Source organism: Oratosquilla oratoria, chromosome 26 (genome assembly GCF_046742065.1).
Source record: "Oratosquilla oratoria isolate Oo_2021 chromosome 26, ASM4674206v1, whole genome shotgun sequence".
Lineage (NCBI taxonomy): Eukaryota > Metazoa > Arthropoda > Malacostraca > Stomatopoda > Squillidae > Oratosquilla > Oratosquilla oratoria.
The window spans coordinates 38,745,617-38,768,725 of record NC_134802.1 but is presented as its reverse complement, the minus strand read 5'-3'; the positions used below and the strand labels follow the sequence as shown (position 1 = coordinate 38,768,725).

Here is a 23,109-nt window from a genome sequence, read left to right as displayed (position 1 = left end):
TAATACCTCTCAATCAAGATCCTCCCATAAGCCTTCCCAACTACACTTAACAAGCTAATCCCTCTCAAACTACTACATTCACACTTGTCCCCTTTTCCCTCGTAAAGTGGAACTATACAGCCACTCCTCCAGTCTTCGGCACTCTACCCTCTCTCCAGCAAACATCAAATAACCTCACCAGCCAGTCCACCATCACTGTACCTCCTTTTTTTTTTAGACATTCTGCATGGCATTCATCCAGACCAGATGCCTTACCTGCTTCCATCATCTTAACAACTGCCTTCTCTTCATCCTTCCTTATTTCTCCATTTTCCTCACCCATCACGGTCATTTTCTTAGCATTTCCCACTGCAGCTATCTTTCCCTCCCTATCCTCCTTCACATTTAGCAACTCCCTAAAATATTCTGCCCATCTTCCCCTTACTGCCTTCTCTTCCATTATCATCTCTCCATCTGCACCTTTTACCTTTTCTTCTCTACTTGATTCCCCTCCTCTTCCTCTCTTAATTTCTTTCCAAAACATCTTTTTATTACTTTCAAAATTTTCTGTCATACTCTTACCCCACTTCACATCTGCTCTCCTCTTTGCCTCCTTTACCTTGTGCTTTACTTCTCTTTTCTTTTCTTTGTACCTCTCATATGACTCCCTCGTCCTATTTTGTAACCAATCTGAAAGCTCGCTTCTTCTCTTCTACAACCTTCTTTGTTTCCTCATTCCACCATTCACTACCCTTCCTTTTATTTCCTCCTGTCCTTCTTGTTCCTTCACTCCCTCCCACTCCTCCTTCAGCTTCTTCTTGTACTCCTTCTCCTTTTCCAATACAAAGAAATTAAAAATGACAATAAGATAATTAACCGGCAACTCGACATGCGCATTCTGCCGGCGATAGAAAATGTTACCATACGTATACAAGTTAAATACACTTAAGAATTTAATACAAAAATTCGAGTACGTAGCAGCATACTGACATATGGTAACAGAGATACAAGTTGCAGTAAAACGTTACATTACATCAAATAAAAATGGTAAAGTACAAAGAAAAGAAACATAAGCAAAAAATATATATATAACTTGGCAAATTATGCCCCAATGCTAACGCTTACTTGACCTGAGGGGAAAGGCAACAAAGACCGCCGCTGATCTGAGGATGTTGACCTTCTGGGTGTCTCAACTTGTCTATACAGCTGATAGATAAGGGGGCGGGGAGAGTAAAAGCTGCGTGCTTGCAGACCACTACGACCACCACAAGAAAGAAAACACGTGAACATTAGATACGTGACACTAAACACGTGGCCCTGTTAAGGGGATGAAGGAGGAGGAGGAGAAGAAAAAGGAAGAGGAAGAAGAGGAGGGGAGGTATACGTTAGGGTGGAGAAGGAAAGCGATGATAGAGTATGGGAGAGTGTGTAGGTGTTATATATCTGGAAATTTTGTTTAACACATTCACCGTAATTAATGTCTTATATATTAGATACGCGCGAAACCACGTACGGCGCCACTATCGCCCATGTACTATTTACATCGCCATCTTTTGCGGCCCGTTGGATTTTGTTTGGTTTAGTTTGAATGCTTGGAGCGTTCAGCGCATGCGCAGGGTATTCAAATTATCTTGTTGTTTTGCAAGTGTATGCCCAATTCTTCAAAAGCAAACACATTTTCACCGATTTAAAAGCAAATTTGGTTATCAACCTCAGCAAATTAGTTTTTTGAGTAAAAATATTAAGGTAAGGCACTAAGAATCAAATATGTTAATGTAAGAAACTTGTTTTTTAACCTATTTTCTCCCGGAATTGAGCAGCTCAAGATCGTTGTGTATTATACAGTTGAGCTTCACTTTAAGACATGTAGGCATATTATAATATAGTCTTGTCTATTGCCAGGTAATTTTTTTAAGTCAAGGAAAATACATAATGAAAAAGTCAGCATGGTTACGACATATTTGGCATAGAAAGAGGGTCAATTTATAGTTTCACCCAACCAACGATTTTCTGATGTGGCTTGTGTGTTTCTGGTGAGATATGTTGTGTACTGATTGATGGTGTACATCATTTCCGTCGCAAATGCGTAATTTTCAAGTAACGCTGCTCAACAATAACATGACTACGCTCGCGTCAGCCACCATCAAAGGTATAATTTATGTATTTACATATATTTTTTGCGTTCTTGTTGATTTTAGACCTGTTTTGCAACGCGCATTACTCGATTTAATGCTCCCTACCCAAAACCCCCAATATCCCACAGGTCCCCCAAGATCGTTGGGGAGGAGATGTAGGCATAAATTTAAATATTAATTAATTGAAAACTACGTATTTGCGACGGAAATGATGTACACCATCAATCAATACACAACATATCTCACCAGAAACACATAAGCCACATGAGAAAATCGTTGGTTGGGTGAAACTATAAATTGCCCGTAGATTTCTCGTATAATTTTTTCATAAAATCTCATACATCAAATAAATTACTGCAGTTAACGCTCCTAATTAACAAAATATTAAAGTTACCCCTATATTCTTTGATAGTTTTTTTCACAGAAGTTTTCTTTAATTCATATTATCGTGCTGAGTGTACAACATATACTTATTATCCTTATCTGTTGTTGATAATATACACCATTATTTGCCCAAGTGTCCTCACTACAACAGGTAAGTCTGATGCTGTTCATGCATCTTTAAACACTGGTTAAAAATACGTCAATCTAACAGTTAATATACAAATGAAAATGAGAAAATTACATTTCAACCTAACTCAAGCATCATACATTTTTTTTTAAATTCTAGTTACTACTAAGCTGGCCAATTCATTTCCATGACAACCCTCACCAGTATGAAAGGATTATTTGTTGTTGTTATCTACCTTATTCCCCTATTTAGTAAATATATTTTCTTTTTATCTATTCTTTAGGTGATCCCCGTCTGGAATATTGGCTGCATGTTATAGTGGAAAAGTAGCATGCAGTTGATACTTTAGGGTCTATATGGGGCGCCCTTACGGACCAGAGTCACACATCATTTTGTCTGTGATAGAGGAAGACTGTTCATAGAGAATGATGATACTTTATTATATTGCGACTGTCCCTCCGTTATGCTGTCCCCCAATCCCTTGTTACTGTCCTGTACAATTTCTCTGAATATTCATTTCCTTTTTCGCCTAACCGTGTGGTGGGGGGAAAACATCCTTCTTCCTGTAGCCCCAAAGAGGACATTTAAAAAAAAAAAAAAAAAAAAAAAAAAAGGGCATAGGAGGGTCTTTTTAAGGTGCGTGGATGTGGTAAAGATGAAAGTAAAAGGGAAGAGATAGGCATGATGTTTGTGAAAAGAAAGATGGGTGTGTTGGCATTGAGTGAAACTAAGTTGAGAGGGAGGGGCGAGTGTGAGTTTGGGAGTGTAGTTGGGAGGTTCTCAGGAGTGAAGAGAGGACGAGGGAGAGAAAGGGTGGCCATGCTAGTAAGTGAAGAGATAGGTAAACGTATAGTGGAGTGAAACTGAAAGAGAGATGTGGGTTTTTGTAATTGCATATGGGCCTGGTAATGAAAAGTGTGTAGAGGAAAGGGAGGCCTTTTTGATGGTTTTTAAATGAGTGCATGGAAGGATTAGGAAGAAATGTCAATGTAGTTGTATTAGGAGACCTTAATGATAGGGTATGAAATGAACCAATAGACGGAGTGGTTGGGAAATGTGGTGTTGCAGGAAAAAAACGTAGTGGAGGGTTGGTGGTAGAGAAGTGTCTAGAAAGAGAGTTGAGATCAAATGCAGTGTTTAAGAAGAAAGTCAATCATAAGTACACATGGGAGAGGGTGGTGGATAGAAGGGTGGTAGATAGAGCGTTAATGGACTATATAGTGGTAATCAGGAGTATGGTAGGAAGTGTAAAGGATGTACATGTTCTAAGGGTTGAGAGTGAGGAAATATCAGATAATTTTATGGTGAAAGGTAAGTTGAGAGTGGAAGATAGATGGAGAAAGAGGAAAAGGACAGAAGGTAGGGAGGTGAAAACAAAGGAACGCAAAGGAAGAACAAACAACAGCAGGCCTACTGGCCCTAACGAAGCTGTTTATGTTCACTATACTAAACTAGTTAAGAAAACAGGGCAACTAGGCGATAGAAGATGAACTAACACCGCTGCTACCACTATCCTATCCAATTACAGTTGAGTGCCGGGCTGTCAGATGTTTTATTGTAAGGGATAGTATTTTATTTGCGGATTAAAGTCTAAGTATTCATTTAGGCGACTTTTAAATGTTGTTATTGTTACTTTCAACGACAATGGAAGGTAAAAAATTCCACATATTAACAACCCGGTTGAAGAAGGAATGCTTATTTTCATACGAAGAAAATCTTTTACCAATTACCAATCGTAACGTCTTCTTATATTTGATTGGTCTAATAAGAAGTAATCTTCGACATTGATGTTGTCAAAGCCTTTGAATATTTTAAAGGCCTCGATTAAATCTCCTCGCATTCTCCTTTTTGAAAGTGAGATTAAATTTAGACTTTTAATACTTTCTTCATACAGCAGATTTCTCAGCCTTGGTATAATTTTGGCCATTCTCCGTTGCACATTTTCTAGTTTACTAATACCTTTCTGGTAGTATGGGGACCAAAATTGTACATAGTATTCGAGATGGGGACGGACCAAGGAATTATAAAGGTTTAGCAATATTTTTTTCTGGTTTATTTTCGAAGACTCTTCCGATAAAGCCAACCAATTTATTTGTTGTTTTAACAACTTCTGAGCAACGTTGAGTTGGCTTCAAGTAATTTTATATTAAACTCTTAGACCTTTTTCTTTAGTTACTGAATCCAGTATTTCATTCATTTGGTATTGGGTGTGATCATTTTTACTTCCAATGTGCATGACTTTCATTTGTTAACGTTAAATTTCATTTGCCACTTGCTTGCCCAGCTTGCTAATCTGTCTAGCTTGGATTGCAAAGTTTCTTTTCCTTTGGTGGTTGTTACTTTACCGGTAATTTTTGTGTCATCAGCAATTTTTGATACTATGCAGAGGAGGCCGTCGTCTAGATTCTTTACATATATTAAGAACAAAACGGGTCCCAATGATGATACTTTATTATACTGCTTAGAGTGAACTGCTTCACTGAGAAAGAAAAAGGGGAGTACAAGAAAACGCTGAGAGAGGAGTGGGAGGGAGTGAAGGATAGAATAGAACTAGGAGTGGAGGAGGAATGGGGATGGTTCAAGGAGGGAGTCACAAGGTGTGCAAAGATGGTGTGTGGAACAAGGAGGACGGGAGGAAATAGAAGGAAGGGTAGTGAGTGGTGGGATGAGGAAGCAAAGAAAATTGTAGAAGAGAAGAAGCGAGCTTTCACAGATTGGTTACAAAATAGGACAGGAAAATCATATGAGAGGTACAAAGAAAGAGAAGTAAAGCATAAGATAAAGGAGGCAAAGAGGAGAGCAGATGTGAAGTGAGGTAAGAGTATGAAATTTTTTAAAGTAATAAAAAGATGTTTTGGAAATAAATTGAGAAAGAGGAGGCGAGTCAAGTAGAGAAGAAAGGTAAAAGGAGCAAATGGAGAGATGATAAAAGAGATGGCAGTAAGAGGAAGATGGGTAGATTATTTTAGGGACTTGCTAAATGTGAAGGAGGATAGGGAGGGAATGTATTTGCAGTGGGAAGTGCTAAGAAAAGGACCGTGATGAGTGAGGAAAATGGAGGAGAAATAAGGAAAGACGAAGTGAAGGCAGCTGTTAAGATGATGAGAGCGGGTAAGGCACCTTGGTTGGATGGATGTCATGCAAAATGCCTGGAAAAAGGAGGTACAGTGATTGGCTAGTGAGGTTATTTAATGTTCATTTATGAGAGGGTAGAGTGCCAGAGGACTGGAGGAGTGTCTGTATAGCTTCACTTTACAAGGGAACAAGTATGAGTGTAGTAGTTTCAGAGGGAACAGCTTGCTAAGTGTAGTTATAAAGGCTTATGGAAGGGTCTTGATTGAGATGATTAGGAGAGGAACAGAGGGAGTAATTGGTGAGGAACAGTGTGGGTTTAGGACAGGTAGGGGTTGCGTAGATCAGATTTTTGTGGTAAGACAGATATGTGAGAAAGCTTTAGGAAAAGGTAAGGATTTTTTTTTTTTTTTTGTGGGGTTATTGATTTGGAAAAGGCTTATAAAAGGGTAGACAGGAAGGCACTGTGGGAGGTATTGCAGATATATGGGATAGAAGGAAAGCTTTTAAGAGCAGTCAAGTTTTTTTTTTTTACAAGAGTATTAGAGCTTGTATTAGAATCAGAAACGGAGAGAATGAATGGTTTGAGGTAAAGGTGGGACTTCACCAGGGGTGTGTTATGTCACCCTGGCTGTTTAATTCATATATGGATGGGGTGGTGCGAGAGGTAAATGCAAGGGTAGTGGGTCGGGGATTGGAGATGGTTAAAGAAAATGGAGAGAATGGGAGATAAGCCAGTTGTTATTTGTGGACGACACTGCGCTTTTAGCAGAATCAGAGAAGGGATTGAGGCAGTAAGTGACGGAGTCTGGACAGGTGTGCGAAAGAAGGAAGCTGAAGACAAATGTGGGTAAAAGCAAGGTGATGAGATGTACAAGGGAAGAGAGTGGCAGCAGACTGGAAGGGGATAGAGACTGGAGAAAGTGGATAGTTTTAGATACTTGGGTGTGAATGTGGTGGGAAAGGGAGGAGTGGAGGGGGGGGGTAGAATGTAGATTGAGTGAAGGGAGTAATTTTTTTGGAGGATTAAAAAGTGTCATGAGAAATAGACATTTGGGAATGGATGCTAAGAGGAGATTGTATGAAGGAGTGATTGTGCCGACGGCACTATATGGGGCAGAAACATGGAACATAAGAGAGGAAAAGAGGAGTTTGAATGTGTTTGAGATGAGGTGCCTGAGAAGTATGGTAGGGGTTACTAGGCTGGATAGAGTGAGAAACAAGTAGGTGAGTGTTTGCAAGCAATGTTGATGGGGCAACGGTGAAACAGGTTGTACGGATCATGGGTTTATCAATCGGAAGGTTATGCGTACAGAGGGGAGGCACCACATGTGCCTAAGAAGTCTAGAGAGTAACTAACGGCGTTGGTGAAGATGCTGCACCCCTAGCACACAGATGAGAAAAGGGCCTTTGTTGGCCGCATGAAAGGGCCTTTATTCGGGGGCGTCGTTGTTGGTCATTACACCATTGCATACTATTGCATACTGTGCTAGTTTTCTATGGCAACTACACTATACCACAACTCCTCACGTCCCCCACCACAGCGCTCGCAGAAATGAGGGGGGCCCGAGTATCCGTGAGCCGAGGGGAGTAGCAGGTCCATCGCTGAGGGAAATGGCGTGACGGGGGCGGCGTCGCCGGGGGGGCGGGGGTTGGGCACCGGGCGAAGATGTCGCCGATTGCAGCCCCAGAGTTTCCTGCTAGGAATCCTAGGTGACTTTCGTAGCCCCTGGACCTCCCGCGGCCCATAACCACCCCGACCTTGTCCCCACGGAGGGACGTCTGGTCCTGAATCCGCACGCGTTGGCCGACTTTCAGGCTGGGTTGGGGCCGGGCGTTCTCGTCGTATCGCAGGTGAGTCTAAGTGGTCTGAGCTGCGGCGTAGCGATCGCACTCCTGCGAGCGAGCTTGCCATTCCGCCGAGAATGAGTCCGGCTGGGCAGGGACGCATGTACGGAGGGGGCGGCCGTAAAGGACTTGGGCGGGTAGCGGCCGGCTGGGGACGGGTTGTAATTCAAGGAGACCTCGGTCGAGCTCCTCGCAGTCGATGTTGCCGGGGGCGCGGTCTTAAGGATGAGGGGCTTCACTGTCTTGGCCGCGGCTTCAGCGTGCCGATTGGACTGGGGGCAGTTCGGGAGGTGACCAAATGGTGGACGACCCAGCATTCTGTGAAACGGTTGAACTCAGCGCTGGTAAAAGGTGCGAAGGTGGAGGGGGGACGCCTACCTCCCGGAAGTAGCAGCAGAACTTCCGGATGACTTTGCTAGACGTCGTGTCCTGGCCGCAGGGCACGATGACGGGCCAACCTGAGAACCTGTCCGCTATGACCAGGAATGACTTCCCCGCGAGGTGGAAGAAGTCGGCTGACACGGACTCGAAGGGCCGGTTGAGGAGGTCGTCGCACAGCAGGGGTTCTTGCTGCTGGCTGGGGCGCAGCAACTGGCATGGCTCACAGGCCTCCACCGTGTTCTTGATGTAAGAATAGATGCCGGGCCAGAAGACGGTTTGTTTATCCCGTCGCTTGGTGGCTTCCGCACCGAGGTGGCTGTCGTGGAGGCGGGTCAGCGTGCGCTTCCGTAGGGCGGCGCGGACAACGATAAGCTGGCCGTAGAGCACCAGGTCCCCGTCGGCAGAGAGGGGATCCCGGAACCTCCAGTACAGGAGGACGGAGGTAGGATGAGGCGGTTGGATGGGAACCCGGAGGACACGTGGGTAAGTAGGTGGCCGTAGGCGGGTCCACTCGTGCCGCGGCTCGGAATTCCTGGAGCGTCCTGTCGGCGTTGGGCTACGGGCCGTCCCCGCGAGCGCTGACGTTGCTCGCAACAACGCTCCTGACGTGTGTGGCGTCCTTGTCACAGTCGGTCTCGTCCTCCGGCGTAGGGCGGGAGACCGGTCCTCGTGAGAGGGCGTCTGGGATGCAGAGCTGCTTCCTAGCGCACCACTTCGCCGTGAAGACGAAGGGCGAGAGCTTCTCCTTAAGCCGCTATAGGCGGAGGTTTTCGACGGCGTCCAGGGTGTACAAGTTGAGAATGGTGATGAGCGGAAGATGGCCCGTCATCAACATGAAGTGGGGCAATCCAAACACACAATTTGCTTTTGGATGCAGCCCACATGGCAGCAAGCATTTCCAGTTCAATCATGGCATAACGGGTTTCGGCATATGTCAGGAACCATGAGCCCCACTGGACAAGACGCAGGTGCCCCTGACCATGGTCCTGGTGGAGAGTGTACCCAATGCCTTAAAGGCACAACACATCCATCTACAGTACCACCGGCAGGGCGGGGTCCAAGGGCGCCAATACGGGTGGTGACGACAGAGCTCCCTTGACGTCGGCGAAAGCCTTGTCGTGATCCGGGGTCCAGGTGAATGAGCGCTTTGGGGCTCAGTAGAGGCCGTAGAAGTGGAGCCGCCGCCGTTATGGCTCGGGTGAAGTCCACCAGTTGGTTCACCAAACCTATGAAGGAGAGTAGATCGGTCAGGTTGGCAGGCGTGGGGAAGTCCCGTATGGCCCTTACCTTGTCCTTGTCGGCGGAGATGCCGTTGGCGGAGAGGCGCTAGCCACAGAAGCTGACGCTGGGGGCGGCGACCGTAAATTTCTTCTTGTTAAGGGTGATGCCGTGGCTGCGGTATCTGGTAAGCATGTGGTAGATCCTCCGGAAGTGGGATGGGAGACCTTCGTCGAACAGGATATCATCCACCACTTTAGTACAGTTGGCCACGCCTTGCAGAGCCGCGTCTCCCCGGAGGCAGTAGGCATCGCCGGTGGCCATGAAGCCCATCGGTTCCCGGAACTGCTTGTACCGCCCGTGCGGGGTGATGAACGTGGTCAGGTGCTGGTCCTCTTCTACGAGGTCTATCTGCCAGTAACCGTGAAGGGCACCCGCCGTCGTGAAGAACCTCGCGAAGGGACACTGCGGACCGCCGCAAACAGCGTGGGCGAAGGATGAGTGGAGTGCGATACCTGAGAGTTGAGTTTAGTCAGATCGATCGTGTGGCACCATTCCGAAGGTTCCTCGCCGACAGGCGTGATGGTACCTTGCTGAACCATTGAGTCAAGTTCTTCCCTCACTTGATCCCGAAATGCGAACGGTATCAGCCTGGGCTAATGAATGGCGAAGGGCACCGCCTAAGAATTCAGGTGAATTCTCATGGGGGGACCCACCATCTTCCATAGGGGGGTGGTGCGGAGGTCATCCTTGGAGACCAGCACGTCGCTGAATTCCCGTAGGGAGTAGTCGCGAGCGGCGTCTGGTGAGCTGTCAACGGAAAGTGTTAGCGCGGCGCACCTGTTTGCATACGTCACCTCCAGGATAGGCTTCGGGAAGTCGGGCGGGATTATGGCCAACTTCCGACAATGGCCGAAGGGGAGGAGTGGGGTTTGAACCCCCTCGTGAACCCGTATGTCGGCGGTGCAGTTTCTGTCGCCGAGTGTCAAAGTAGCCTAGAAGCGTCCCACTGGGGGCATCTGGGATCCATCGGCCATGTATGTCGGCGCTGAGAGTGGCGGCTGCAAGCTGGCCCTAGATACTCCCAGCGTGCCCAGGTTCCGGGCGCCTATCTCCGTGACGTCCGTGCCTGTGTTAGGCAGCATAAGCAAGCTCGAAGACACGTTCTCGAAGCGGATGCGGACGCTGACAGGTGGCAGGGAGCGGTTGGAGCCGTCAGACGCCTGGCAGCAGACGCCGGCCTTCCCGGGGGGTGGTGTGGGGGTACCGGGACTTGGCAACTTGTGGCGATTCTCGTCCCGATCCCTGGTCGACTTGCAAAACTTCTCCCAGTGCCTCTTTTTGTTGCAGGCGCGGCATCGAGCGGGTGCGAGGGCGTGTCCCTTGGTCCCGCAGCTGTGCCAGGTGTTGTTAGCTCCGCCCTGCCTTTCCCGGAGTCGTGCCGGCAGCCGCTGGATGGGCAGGGGTCGCCGGGTCGCAAGGAGGGCGCAGGAGGCGGCTGAGGTGGGGGGTGCGCGCGTATGGCGTTGAGCACTTTTATATGCCGAAACGGCGCACACATGCGGGTCGTCCTGGCGGTCCGAAACTGTCTCCCTTGCCGACTCGTGTGAGAGGCAGTTGGTCACTACTTCCTGTAGTGACGCGGTTGTGGGGAGGGAGCTGATGCGCTGTACGGGCTCCGCCTCCCTGACGCCCATGAGTATCATCGTTTTCATCTGGGTTTCCGCGCAAGCGACGGCGCCTACAGCGCACAGGTCTACCTCCCGGGCCTTGTTCTTGGCGCAGCCGTAGAAGTCGTCGAAGGATTCACCTTGTGCCTGCCTGCATTAGAACAGGTCACGGCGACGGAGGGCCTCGACTCGCGCGTCTCGGAGATGGGATTGCAACCGGTCGAGCATTTTGTCGGCCGAGAGCGGGGTATCGTGGGGGATGTCCAGTGAGTTCCGCAAAACCGCCTCTGCACCGAGAGACAAGCACGATCTGAGTTGTATAAGCTGTATGTTGTGCAGCATCCTATTAACGCCGGTCATAGCGGCGTAGTCGGCCCAGCCGCGGCGCCACGACAGGAACGACTGGAAGTGGGCGGCCTGCAACGGCGGCGGACGTGGGACCGTCAGGTTGCCTGGCGGTTGAGGGGCGGATGGTGCTCCGGTGACAGGCGGGGCCGGGACGGACAAAATTGGTGGAGGGTTCGATGGAGGGGATGTCGTGCGGGTGACGAGGGCTAGTTGTTGCAGGGTCTCCGCCATTGCGTTAATTTTCGCACCGTCTTATCTCCGTTCGTCTTGTATCACCGCTAGGCGTTGCCCGACGTCGCCGCCGCCATCCCGCGGAAGCGTAACGTTTGGTGTGGGCGGGGCGGATAATTCGAGGTCGCCCTCTAGCAATGAAGCTGAATCACTCCGTTGTGCCATGTACCGGGCTGTGGGATGCGGCCTACGTGAGTTAGTGTTGTGTAACGTCAGCATCGCTCCCTACGTGGGTTGCGGTCGCATCGGAAGCGTTCTACCGAGAGACACTGTATCCAAGGGGGTGGGACGAAAGGCCTCTTTGTTCGCTCCTCCACGGGCCCGCCAAAGTGCGTCACACGGTAGAACTGCACTGCACGGTCCAACGTGCGCACTATTGCAGGATTCATTCAACACCTCGTTCACATAAGCAGTACCGGATTGTGTATTGTCACGTTACTGTCATTCGTTCGCGTGCACGCCACCAATTAGCGAACCGTGCTTGTTTTTAACTGTTGTACGATGCAAGGATGCTTGCAATTGCAAGCATCCTACTCACTGCGCCATGTTTGCAAACAATGTTGCTGGGGCAGCAGTGAAACAGGTTGTACGGTTCGTGGGCTTATTAACTGGTAGGTTATGCGTAAAGAGGGTAAGCACATGTACCTTAGGAATCTTGAGAATAACTAACGGGATGGGCGAAGATGCTGCCCGCGTAGCACATAGATGACAAAGGGGCCTTTGTTGACCGTATGAAAGGGCTTTTGTCCGGGGGTGTCGCTGTTGGTCAGACCACACCATTGCACAGTATTGCATACTGTGCTAGTCTCCTATGCCAACTACACTATACCACAGTGAGGAGGAGAACGGAGGTGGAAAGGGAGTTGGGAGATAAGGTTGATGAAAGAGTATTGGGATGGTTTGGACACATGGAAAGAATGAGTGAAGAAAAACTAGTAAAAGAAGTGTGGAAGGCAGAGGTAGAAGGAGTGAACATATGGGGGTGACCTAAGATGAGATGGACGAATGGAGTAAAAGGGGTACTGTGAAAGAGGGGAATGTCTGTTGAGGAAGGGCGGGAGTGGACAGAAGATAGGGGTAAATGGATAATGGTTGTGTACGGAAGATGCTGTGATGCATGAAGGGGAATGGCTGGGGGATGAGGGAGTATGTGTGAGAAATAAATTGACGCCGCCCGAAAAGATTTCTCCCCGTCTTCTCCTTTTCTGCATGAGGGGACGGAGAGGGGGGTCGCCGATTTAATGAAGCGGCCTTGCTGTGGATGTGCTGTGTCTTGCGACACTGCTTCTGACACAGGGCAGTGAGCAAGATGTAGTGATGACCTGTCACCCAGGAGGTGCCAAGATAAGAGTGAGGGAAGGTGGAGTATGATGGGGATGGAATGGGTGGGAGTGGCTTTTATGCCTTTTTTTTTTTTTTTTTTTTGGCAATGTCCCTTGTAAGGTGGAAAAATCCTTTGGTATATGTGTGGATGCTTTAAGTGATCTGATGCCATATTTTGGAAATGAGCACTAACCTTACAGTAATATAGCCCGGTCCATTAAGATCAAGGTGTGTGGGATTAACACATGAACATAGTATTTGAATAGAACTTAACCGAACCCAACAGGAGTAAGCGAACTTCACAAAAGTGTCCTCGCCTAACTTTACGTAATTCCATCTACCCTAACAAAAGTAGCTTAACTTAACCTACCCTAATAAAAGTAACTTAACATAACTAAGCCTACCCTGTCCTAACATAATGTAATCCAATTTGCCATAACTTAACCTAAACTTATTTAATCCACTTTTTCATTAGAGAAAGACCCATTTATAGAAAATATACATGCATGCAGTATATGATGAGGTATTATTTTAGCTGTGCGCACCTATGCGATATAGTATTAGAAAATCAAATATTAATTTTGTAAATTGTAATACATGAACGTAATATGCGATTTTCTTGGCGATGGAAAAAAAAAAAAAGAGCTACAAGCAAATCTACTAACGAACTAAGCCGCTAGGATACAGTCCAGACGCCATGTTGTCATCTGTCCAGTCCAGTTACTGTCAGTTAGACGATGGTTTTCACGTTGTGGACCGGGTATTCTCCAACTCCGGGTGACGTTAATAAGCGCTGTTACAAGACAATAGGGCTTCCTTGGATTTTATGAGAAAACATGAGGTTCTGCCGCCATTTGTTAATTGCCCGAGGTAATGATAATCAGGCCGTCAGCATCCGTGACGACAACGACCCGGATGATCTTTAGAATTTGAGGTACCGAATTACTAAATATAGTTTAGGTAAGTTAGGTTAGAATTTATGAATTTATCATCCTTTTATTTCTTTAACCTCGGCATCTATCAAATCAAACATGGCGTATTATTCAACCGCCGCGACTTCGATAGTAAATCGGTTTTAGCAATGTTTTTGTCATTGATTTCCCCCAAGAAAATATCATATTACGCTGATGTATTGTAATTTACAAAATTAATCAATCATTTCCTATTGCTATATCGCGTAGGTGTGTACTTATAAAAATTTACATTTATTGATGAGACAAAATTGCAGAAAATGAATTATACATAATATTTTCAACTCCATTTTTATAATTTATATTTTTATTTGTTTTCATTATTTTTTTTTATTCTTACATTTATTTCCATATATTTATTTTGCATAATTTTTTTTTTTTTTTACCTGCGGTCGAGTTTTAGTACTGTATGAAAGGTGGGTGACAGATGATTTTACTCAGCTGAATGGCAGACCTGGACAGTTTTGTTGGATCCATGAATTTTGATTCTTTTTATTCTAGCCAGTGCCAAATTATTTGTTGACTCCTCTCACTCAGAGGAGCTCCATCGGCCCCACACTTCCACCTCCCCATCTTTCCACATCCCCCCATCCTTCCACCCCTGACCACTCCACCTCCTAATCTGCACACCCACCTCCACTCCTTTCCCTTACACCCCTATACCCATGTCCCCTATCCCTCCATCAACCCAACAACCAACTTTGCCTTCCACCACAGAATCCATCGACCAAGATGTCCCCTTCGGCGCAAAGGTCCCCAGAAGACGTCGTGGCCGAAGTCTTCTCGCTCCTGGAGGCGATGGGGAGTGCCGACTACATCGGAGAGTCTGTGAGTCAGCTCCAGCACGCCCTCCAGGCCGGGCATTTGGCCCAGCAGGAGGGGTTCCCCGTCCACGTAAGAAGAAGCACTTCTCTGTCTGACTGTGAACTGAGACTGAGGTTATGTTACGTTTCATACATTTCATTCTGGCTAACGTCATTTGCATTTAATAAGTTTTAACCCTTTCTCCTCCGGGGTGGGGGGCGCTGCCATGGACACAAATGAAATTGTCTGTCGGCATGTCAGGATAAATAGAAGCGTGCCATCCGGTATTTCAGGGCTATAATAGGGTAGTGCCATGGAGATGAATAAAATTGCTTAGCGACAGCCAGAACGAGTGGAGACAGTGCAGTCATGCTCATCCCTCATCTTTCCTCCGCAGGTCATCCTCGGGGCGTTGTTTCACGATGTTGGGCACCTGGTCGGGGAGCAGCGAGACCTTCCTCCCATGAGGACCGGGGAGGTCATCCTTGGAACACAGAACCACGAGGTTGTCGGTAAGGACTCTTTGAGGATGACCCAGAGTTAGGCCCTCCTTTCCTCTTGACTTAAGCTTCTCTTTCGTGGTTCTCTTGTTCTGTTGTGGACAATTATGTGGTCCAAACTATACAAACTTTTTTTTTTCTATTGGTATGTTATTGTTTATATATATAAAAAAAAATGAGAAACATAATAAAAACCATAGGTCAGATTTGGGTGTCACCAGTATCGCATTATTGACTGCTGTTGGAAACATGCAGTCAGTGTTTTAGGGACTATTTTGGAGCGCCATTAAAGACTAAAGACACACATAATTTTGTTTACGTTACAGTAAAATCTCTACTCCTAGAGGAATGACACTACGACCATCCCTCTGTTATGCTATTCCCATGAAACTCCTGTACCCCTTCTCTGAGTATACTTTTTTTTCCTGTGTTCCCTGTGGTAGGGGGAGGAAAGAATTCTGTCCGTGATTCTTATGTTAGTCATAAAAGGCGACAAATTGGGATGGAGTGATGGGACTAGGTATCCTACTCTCTGTATACAAAAAGTCAAGGCATAAGTGGGTCTGTGAGGAAATTTCCAACCAGAACCCTAAATTTTGGGTCACTAAATGTGCATGTTTATGGTACAGATGAGAGGTAAAGGGAAGAGATAGGCAGTATGTTTGTGAGAAGGAAGATGGATGTGTTAGTGTTAAGTGAAACTAAGTTGAAAGGGGAGGGTGCTTTTGAGTTAGGGAGTGTGGTGAGGAGTGTGTTGGGAGTGAGGTGTGGGCGAGAGAGGGAAGGGGTAGTTCTGCTGGTAAGTGATGAGATAGTGTGGATTGGAAGAAAGTATCCTCAAGGTTAATATGGGTGAAGGTGAAAGTGGGATGGGAGATGTGGGGTTTTGTAAGTGCATATGGACATGGTAATGAGAAAAGTGTAGAAGAAATGGGAGTTTCGAATAGATCTAAAGGAGTGTTTAGAGAGTTTTGGGAGAAGTGTCAATGTTGGGAGATCTGAATGCTAGAGTAGGGGATGAACCAATGGATGAAGTGGTAGGGAAATTTGGAGTGCCGGGTTAAAATTATAGTAGTGTTGACGGTGATATATGTAGAGAGTTGATGATAAACACAGTGTTAAAGAAGGTCAAATATAAGTATACATAGGAAAGGATGGATGATAGATAATTGATAATGCATTAATGGACTATGTAGTGGTATCCAAAGGAAGGATAATAGAGTTCTGGATGTCCATGTTCATAGAGGAGAGAGTGGGGGAATGTGATGTAATTTTTTGGTGGAAGGTAAGTTTAGAGTGGAAAACAGTTGGAGAAAGAGGAAAAAGGCAGAAGGAAGAGAGGTGTTTAGAATAAACAATTTAAAAAGGGAAGGAAAAAGAGAAGGAGTACCAGAGGAAGCTGAGAGAAGTGTGAGAGGTGGTGAAGGATAGAATAGAAAGCCTCAGGAATCGAACTTAGGACCACCTACTGTTGAGCATGAGGGAAATATTTGTTGAGTAGACAAGTGAGAAGGCAGAGGATAGGTATGATTGGAGAATGGTTGTGTATGGAATAGTGTGAAGCAGCTCGAAGGGATTTCTCTCCGTCTTCTCTATTTTCCGCATGAGGTCATGAGGGTCGACTAGTAAATGAAGCTGCCCTGCTGTGGATGTACTGTATCTTGCTGCATTGTTTTTCAGCTAGGAGACAGGAATGACCCTTCATCGATGAGGAGCTAAGATAAGAGGGAAACAATGGGTAGTAGATAGGAGTGAAATGGGTGGGAGTGGGTGTGTGACTTGACTTTGTTATCTCCCTTATAAAGGGAAAAAGGCCCTTGGTATATAGATCTTTTATATATTTACTTTCTTAACTAATAAAGGATGTCATTCTCAGGTGGGAAGTACCTGAGGAGCCTTGGATTTCCTGATAAAGTGACCCAGTTCGTGCAAGGTCATGTGGATGCCAAGAGGTACCTTGTTGCCGTCGATCATCAGTACTTCCAAGGTCGGACTTAGTTTTATTTATGGTGTTGGGGTTTCTGCATCTCTCCCTCTCTCTCTCTCCCACACACAGAAGGAAATAAGAAACCAAATAAAAACCTGGATGTCAGAAAACCACATGGTCTGGATGGAATTACAAATTGGATATTAAAAGAATGTATAGATGAGCTAATGGACAAAGTACATAAGATGATTGACTTCTCACTCAGAAAAGGAAAAGTACCACAAGATAGGAAAAATGCAAATATTGTACCAATATACAAAGGAGGGGACAGGAAAATCCAACTATAGACCAGTCTCCCTTACAAGCACAATAGCAAAAATATGTGAAAAGGTTATCAAAAGTAAATGAATTAAACATTTGGAAGAGAATAATATACTAAATCCAAAACAATTTGGATTTAGACGCAGAAGATCATGTCCCACAAACTTGATTTGTTTTTACTTGAGGCTAATAGAAATAATGTAAGAAAAGGACAGATCGGCAGATTGCGCTTTCCTAGATTTACAAAAAGCATTTGATAAAATACCACACAAAAAGCTACTAAGAGAAATTGAAACAATAGGTGAAGTACAAGGAACGTTATTGGAATGAACGAAAGATTTCTTGAATGGGAGAAAAATGAGGGTAGTACTTAGATACAAGAACTCAACCTGGGAAGAAGTGATAAGTGGAGTCCCACAAGGCTCTGTATTGGCACTGATAATGTTTACTATATATATGAATAACATGGATGAAGGTGTGGAATGTTATATGAACTTCTTTGCAGATGATGCAAAACTACTAAAGAGAGTAAGTACAGAGGAAGATTGTAAATCACTACAAAAAGACCTGGATAAAGTCTGGGAATGGAGTCAAAAGTGTGAAGTGAACTTCAACATCAAGAAATATAGTATAATGGAATTTGAAAAAAGTAAAATATAATATTGGGACAATATAAAATTGGTACAAAGGAAGTTAAAAAAGTCAACTCGGAAAGGGACCTAGGAATACAGTAATTATCAGCAATGACATGGCACCAGACAAACATATCAACAAAATAGTTGGAGAAACTTTCAATTTACTAAGATCAATGAAAGTGGCCTTTGACTACTTGGATGAAGAAATTGTAAAGATAATATTAGTTACATTGATAAGGCCGAGTTAGAGTATGCTGTGACACTATGGACATCCAGTACTAAAAAGAATATAAAGAAATTAGAAAGAATTCAAAGAGCAACAACAAAGATGGCACCAACACTCTCCAAACTGACATATGAACAAAGATTGTCCAAACTCGAACTACCAACCCTGGAACGAAGAAGAGAAAGAGATCTACTGACCATTTACAGAATTATGAAAGGGATTGAAGTCCTAGATAGAGATGATTTACTAAAGTAGGACAAAAGAAAACAAGAGAACATTAAAAGAAACTTAAAAATGATAGTTACAGAAGAGATCTGAAAAAGAATAGTTCCCACACAGAGTGGTTATCTAGAATAAAGTAGATGAAGAAACAGTGAGTGCAAAAACTTTACAAGAATTTAAGAACAAACTTGATGCTGAAAGATATAAAGCTCTTTTCCTGTAAAATACAACTAGGTAGATACACACAGAATTATAAAAGGCATAGAAGTCCTTGATAGAGAAGACTTACTAAATTGGGATAAGAGAAACACAAGAGGACATGGAAGGAAGCTAAAAAAGAACAGTTATAGAAGAGACCTGAAAAAGAACAGCTCTCCCTACAGTGGTGGATATAAGGAACATATTAGACAAAACAACAGTGTGTGCAAAAACAATACAAGAATTTAAGAGCAAACTAGATATGGTGAGATACAAAGATGGGACACCACGAGCATAGCTCCCCTTCCTGTAAGACACAACTAGGTAAATACACACACAAACTAAAGAAAGTACAGAAAAAGACTGAATCACTTTAGAGAGACCTGGACAAAGTCTGGTAATGGAGCCAAAAGTGGAAAGTGAACTTCAACATCATGAAATGTAGTATAATAGTTTGGAAGAAAAAAAAAAAAAAAAAAAAAAAAAAAAAATATATCAGGACAATATAAAATTGGTACAAAGGAAGTAAAGAAAGTTAGCTCGGAAAAGGACCATATACTTTATTGAGATCACTGCAGTGACCCACAATTTTCTAGTGTTCACTTTTTTCAACAGTTTTGCATCGTCCACAAAGAAGCTCATATAACTTTAAATTTCTTTATCAATATCTTTAATAGATATAGCAAACATTATTGGGACCAAAACTGTTCCTTGTGGAACTCCACTAATCACTTCATCCCAATTATAATGTTTCTCTCTTATTACCACTTATTTTTCTTTCATGCAAGAAGTCTTCCACTTTAGCAGTTTGCCCTGTATTCCCCCTGCAGTTTCTGATTTCTTTAGCAATTTCTTATGTGGCACCTTATCAAAAGCTTTTTTCAGGTCTAGAAATGCACGATCAGCTCATCCATCTCTTTCTTGTATTACATCAATTAGCCTTGAATAGAAACACATTAAGTTTGTGACACATGATATTCCTTGTCTAAATCCAAATTGTCTTGGATTTAGTACATTGTTTTTTCCAAATGCCTTACCCATCTAATTTTGATAACTCTTTCACAAATTTTAGTTACTGTACTTGTAAGAAAGACCGATCTATAGTTAGTAGGGTCTTCCTTGTTTCCACCTTTTTATGTTGGTACTATATTTGCTCTTTTCCAATCTTCTGGAACTTTTCCTTCTTTCAATGAACTGCTTATTAGACTATATATTTTGTCTGTTAGTTCGTTCCTGCATTCTCTCAAAATCCAGTTTGCCATTTCATCTGGTAACATCAAGATTACTCAAATGATTCATTATTTCTTTCCTTGATACTTCTATCTCTTTCATAGGGGGACTTTCTCTTCCCACTCGGCATCTCTAAGTTGTATGTTCTCCCTCGTAAACACCGATTGAAAATGCTTGTTCATAATTTCTGCCATTTCTATTTCCTCTGTGTATTCAACTCCTCCATGTCGTGGTTTCACTCATTCTTGTTTGTTTTTCAGTTTGTTGTTTACAAATCTATAAAATAGTTTTGGTTGATCTTTACATTTTTCTATAACATCCTTTTCGTATTTTCTCTTTTCTTCTCTGTGCATTTGTACATATTGATTTCTACAACTAGTATATATTTCCCATTTTTCAGGTCTTTTGTCTTTCTTCCATTTTATCCAAGCTTTATCCCTTTTGTCTTTTAACTCGCTACATCTTTTGTTGTACCAACACTTTACATATCCTTTTCCTTGTTTTTGTCTTCGAACATACTTTTTCACTCCTTTATAAACTTTTGTAAAATTTTCCATTTCTCTTCTACTGTTGTTTCCCAGTCTGCTTTTTAAAAAATTATCTTATTTTATCAAAATTTGTTTTATATACATCAATTTTCCCTTTCTATATTGTTCATTTTTTCCTATGTATTTTTCCTCATTTAGTTCCAGGTCAACTAATATGTGATCACTTTTACTTATTGGTGTCTTACATTCAATCTTGTCCACTATTTCAGGTTCTGATGTGATTATTAGGTCCAGTCTTGATGGCTCTTCCTCATTTCTATATCTAGAATTCTCTTGTATCCATTGTATCATTGTATGTTCTATAATCATATCAAGTAGTACATTTCCCTATAGGTCGTCTCCCCCTTTCACTGTCATCTCTTCCCAGCAGATTTCTTTACCATTAAAGTCACCCATTATAACTATTCTTCCTCCATCTTCCATTGTCTTATTTAGTGTTATCCTTGTGTCTTCTAACATATTTTTGTATTCTCGTTCTTCCCACAAGGCCATTTTAGGTATATAAATTACCACAAACTTCCTGCTCTTCATGTCCTTGTCCTCTATCTCCATCATAATCATCTCTATTCTTTCCATTTGTAACATTCCTCACATTTATATCCTTCTTAGTCAGGAACATAACTCTACCCCTTGTTTTACTTCTCTGTTTCTAATCCAATAGTTATATGCACCATGTCCTACACTGTTGGGTGGTAATGGACCTTTCAATTTTGTCTCTACAATTCCCATTATGTCCGGTTCTTTTTCCTTTAGGTAATCATTTAGTTCATTCAAGCCTGTTATTAATCCATCTATATTTGTGAAAGACATTTTTAATTTTCTGCTACCTCCATCCTGTTTTCTGTTTCCCTTCTGTTTTTCTCTGCTATGAACCATTTCCTCACTTTCATATTCACTACTCTCCAATAGAATTTCACTTTGTGTGACTCTATTCTGTTCTTGTTTTTCCTTAGCTTCTATTCTTTTTGTTTTCTCTTCCTCTTTATTAATTTCTCTTTTTATCCATGCCTGTTTATACTGATGACTTTTTGCTAGTTTCCCTGTTTTTGCTAAGATATTCTCTGCTGTCGTTTGTGACCTGAATTTAACCTTAATTGGTCTGGTCTTGTCTATATTATATTTCCCCAATCTATATATTTCTTCACTTTCTTTCCCTATTTGTTGTTCATCTTGAACCATTTTAATACCTTGTTTACTTTTCCTTCTCCTCCTTTACTCTTGTAGTCCTATTTGGATTATGCTTCTCTTCCATTCCTAATATTATACATTTCTTTTTATCTGCTAAGTCTCTTACTATATTCTCCTTCTCATCGCTTTAATAAACGTGTCCTTAGTTTCATTCATATGTTGTTTCACTATATCTCTAAATTCAATTTTGTTATTCCCTTGGACTTTTTTCCAACCACTTACCTCTTTTGCTATGGACTCTTTATTATTTCTCTTTAATTCCTCATTCTCATCCTTTACTTCTGTTAACTGTCTTTTTAATTCCTCTATTTCTTTAGTTAGGTTTTGATTCTCCTTTATTTCATCCAGTTTATCAACTCTTCGTGTAACTAGTGTTAGTTGGCTAAACCTAACCTCCCATGCTTTGTTCATTTTTGTTAGTTTCTCCTCTAGACTTATTAGTCGGGGAGGTTATCTCCTCCCTCATTAAATCCATAGAAGTAATTATCTCCTCTTTCCATTGAACTGCTATTATCTATATTCCTATTTTTAATATCTCTGCTCACCTGTTCGACCTCATCTGTGTCATCTGCACACCTTTTGTTGACACCCCTTCTGACGTCCGGGGCCCATTCGTCCCTTTCCTCATTTTCTTCAATAATGTCTCCCCTTCTCCTTTTTCTTCACCTGCTCACTATACCATGAGCTTTCCCCTTCCCTACTAATACAAGACAGGTACTCTCTCATCGCTGAGATCCACGATTTTTTTTTCTTCCGGAGTTCCAATATTCGCTGTCAATCCGATGAGTGTGTGTGTGTGTTTATACATATATATATATATATATATGTCTTTCAGGGCTAACTGAGGCTAGCAAGATGACACTCGAGCATCAAGGAGGACCCATGACTCCTGAAGAAGTGGAGTCCTTCAGGGCTAACCCTCAGCACGAGGCAATCCTGCGCATGCGCACTTGGGATGAAAAGGCCAAGGACCCGAAGGGAGAGACCCCGTCACTTCAACACTTTAAGTCGATGTGTCTGGAGTACCTGAAGGCTGTAGACTAGGTGTAGCAGATCAAGGAGGGCCTTTTTTCTAAGGTCGAGGGTGAAGTAGGCGAGAGTCGCTATTGATTTGTGAGACGAGTTCAATGATTGTTGTCCTTGTTATCATCCACTGCCACCACCACTAAATCAAAGATATCTCACTATATAGTGTACTGGGACCTTCAGTTAGGCTAGATTAGGCTAGGTTTTGCCAAATATTTGTTTGAATTTACAGAATACCATCATAATGATCAAGCTCATTTTGTTTACATGCATTTATATGCTTGTTGTAATTTACCCTGGGTTCTTTCCTGAACTGGCCATAACCTTTATGAACCAGCAAGAATAAAATGAGCAAAGTAACAACCAGGAATATCTTTCAATATGAACTGATCCCTAAATCCAGGCAATTTTATTCAGCTGGGAATGGGATCTCTTTCTACACTTCCCTCACTTCTACATTTATATCTGCTAAACCTGTTTTTTATTATATATATATATATTTTTTTTGCTCCCCTCGCTTTTCTCCAAAAAGTTGCACTCTTTTGTGAAGACCAATTGGAAACCTTCATTCGTTATTTCTGCCTGAGCTGAGGCCTC

At 43.4% G+C, this 23,109-nt stretch overlaps 1 protein-coding gene across 3 annotated transcripts; it reads left to right on the top strand.

The window, feature by feature from the left end:
• Window positions 1-1,573: 1,573 nt before the first annotated feature.
• Window positions 1,574-22,855, top strand: LOC143039471 (2-amino-1-hydroxyethylphosphonate dioxygenase (glycine-forming)-like). Of its 3 annotated transcripts, none has more exons than XM_076209571.1 (5): window positions 1,576-1,725; window positions 14,405-14,581; window positions 14,889-15,003; window positions 16,868-16,978; window positions 22,322-22,849. In XM_076209571.1, exons 1-5 carry the CDS (start codon window positions 1,588-1,590, stop codon window positions 22,528-22,530), a joined length of 750 nt encoding a protein of 249 aa, XP_076065686.1. In that variant the 5' UTR covers window positions 1,576-1,587; the 3' UTR covers window positions 22,531-22,849. The 3 variants fall into 3 exon arrangements, with proteins under 3 accessions (XP_076065687.1, XP_076065686.1, XP_076065688.1); XM_076209573.1 differs by lacking the exon at window positions 1,576-1,725 and adding an exon at window positions 2,542-2,649 and having other exon boundaries at window positions 22,322-22,848; XM_076209572.1 differs by lacking the exon at window positions 16,868-16,978 and having other exon boundaries at window positions 1,574-1,725; window positions 22,322-22,855.
• Window positions 22,856-23,109: the final 254 nt, after the last annotated feature.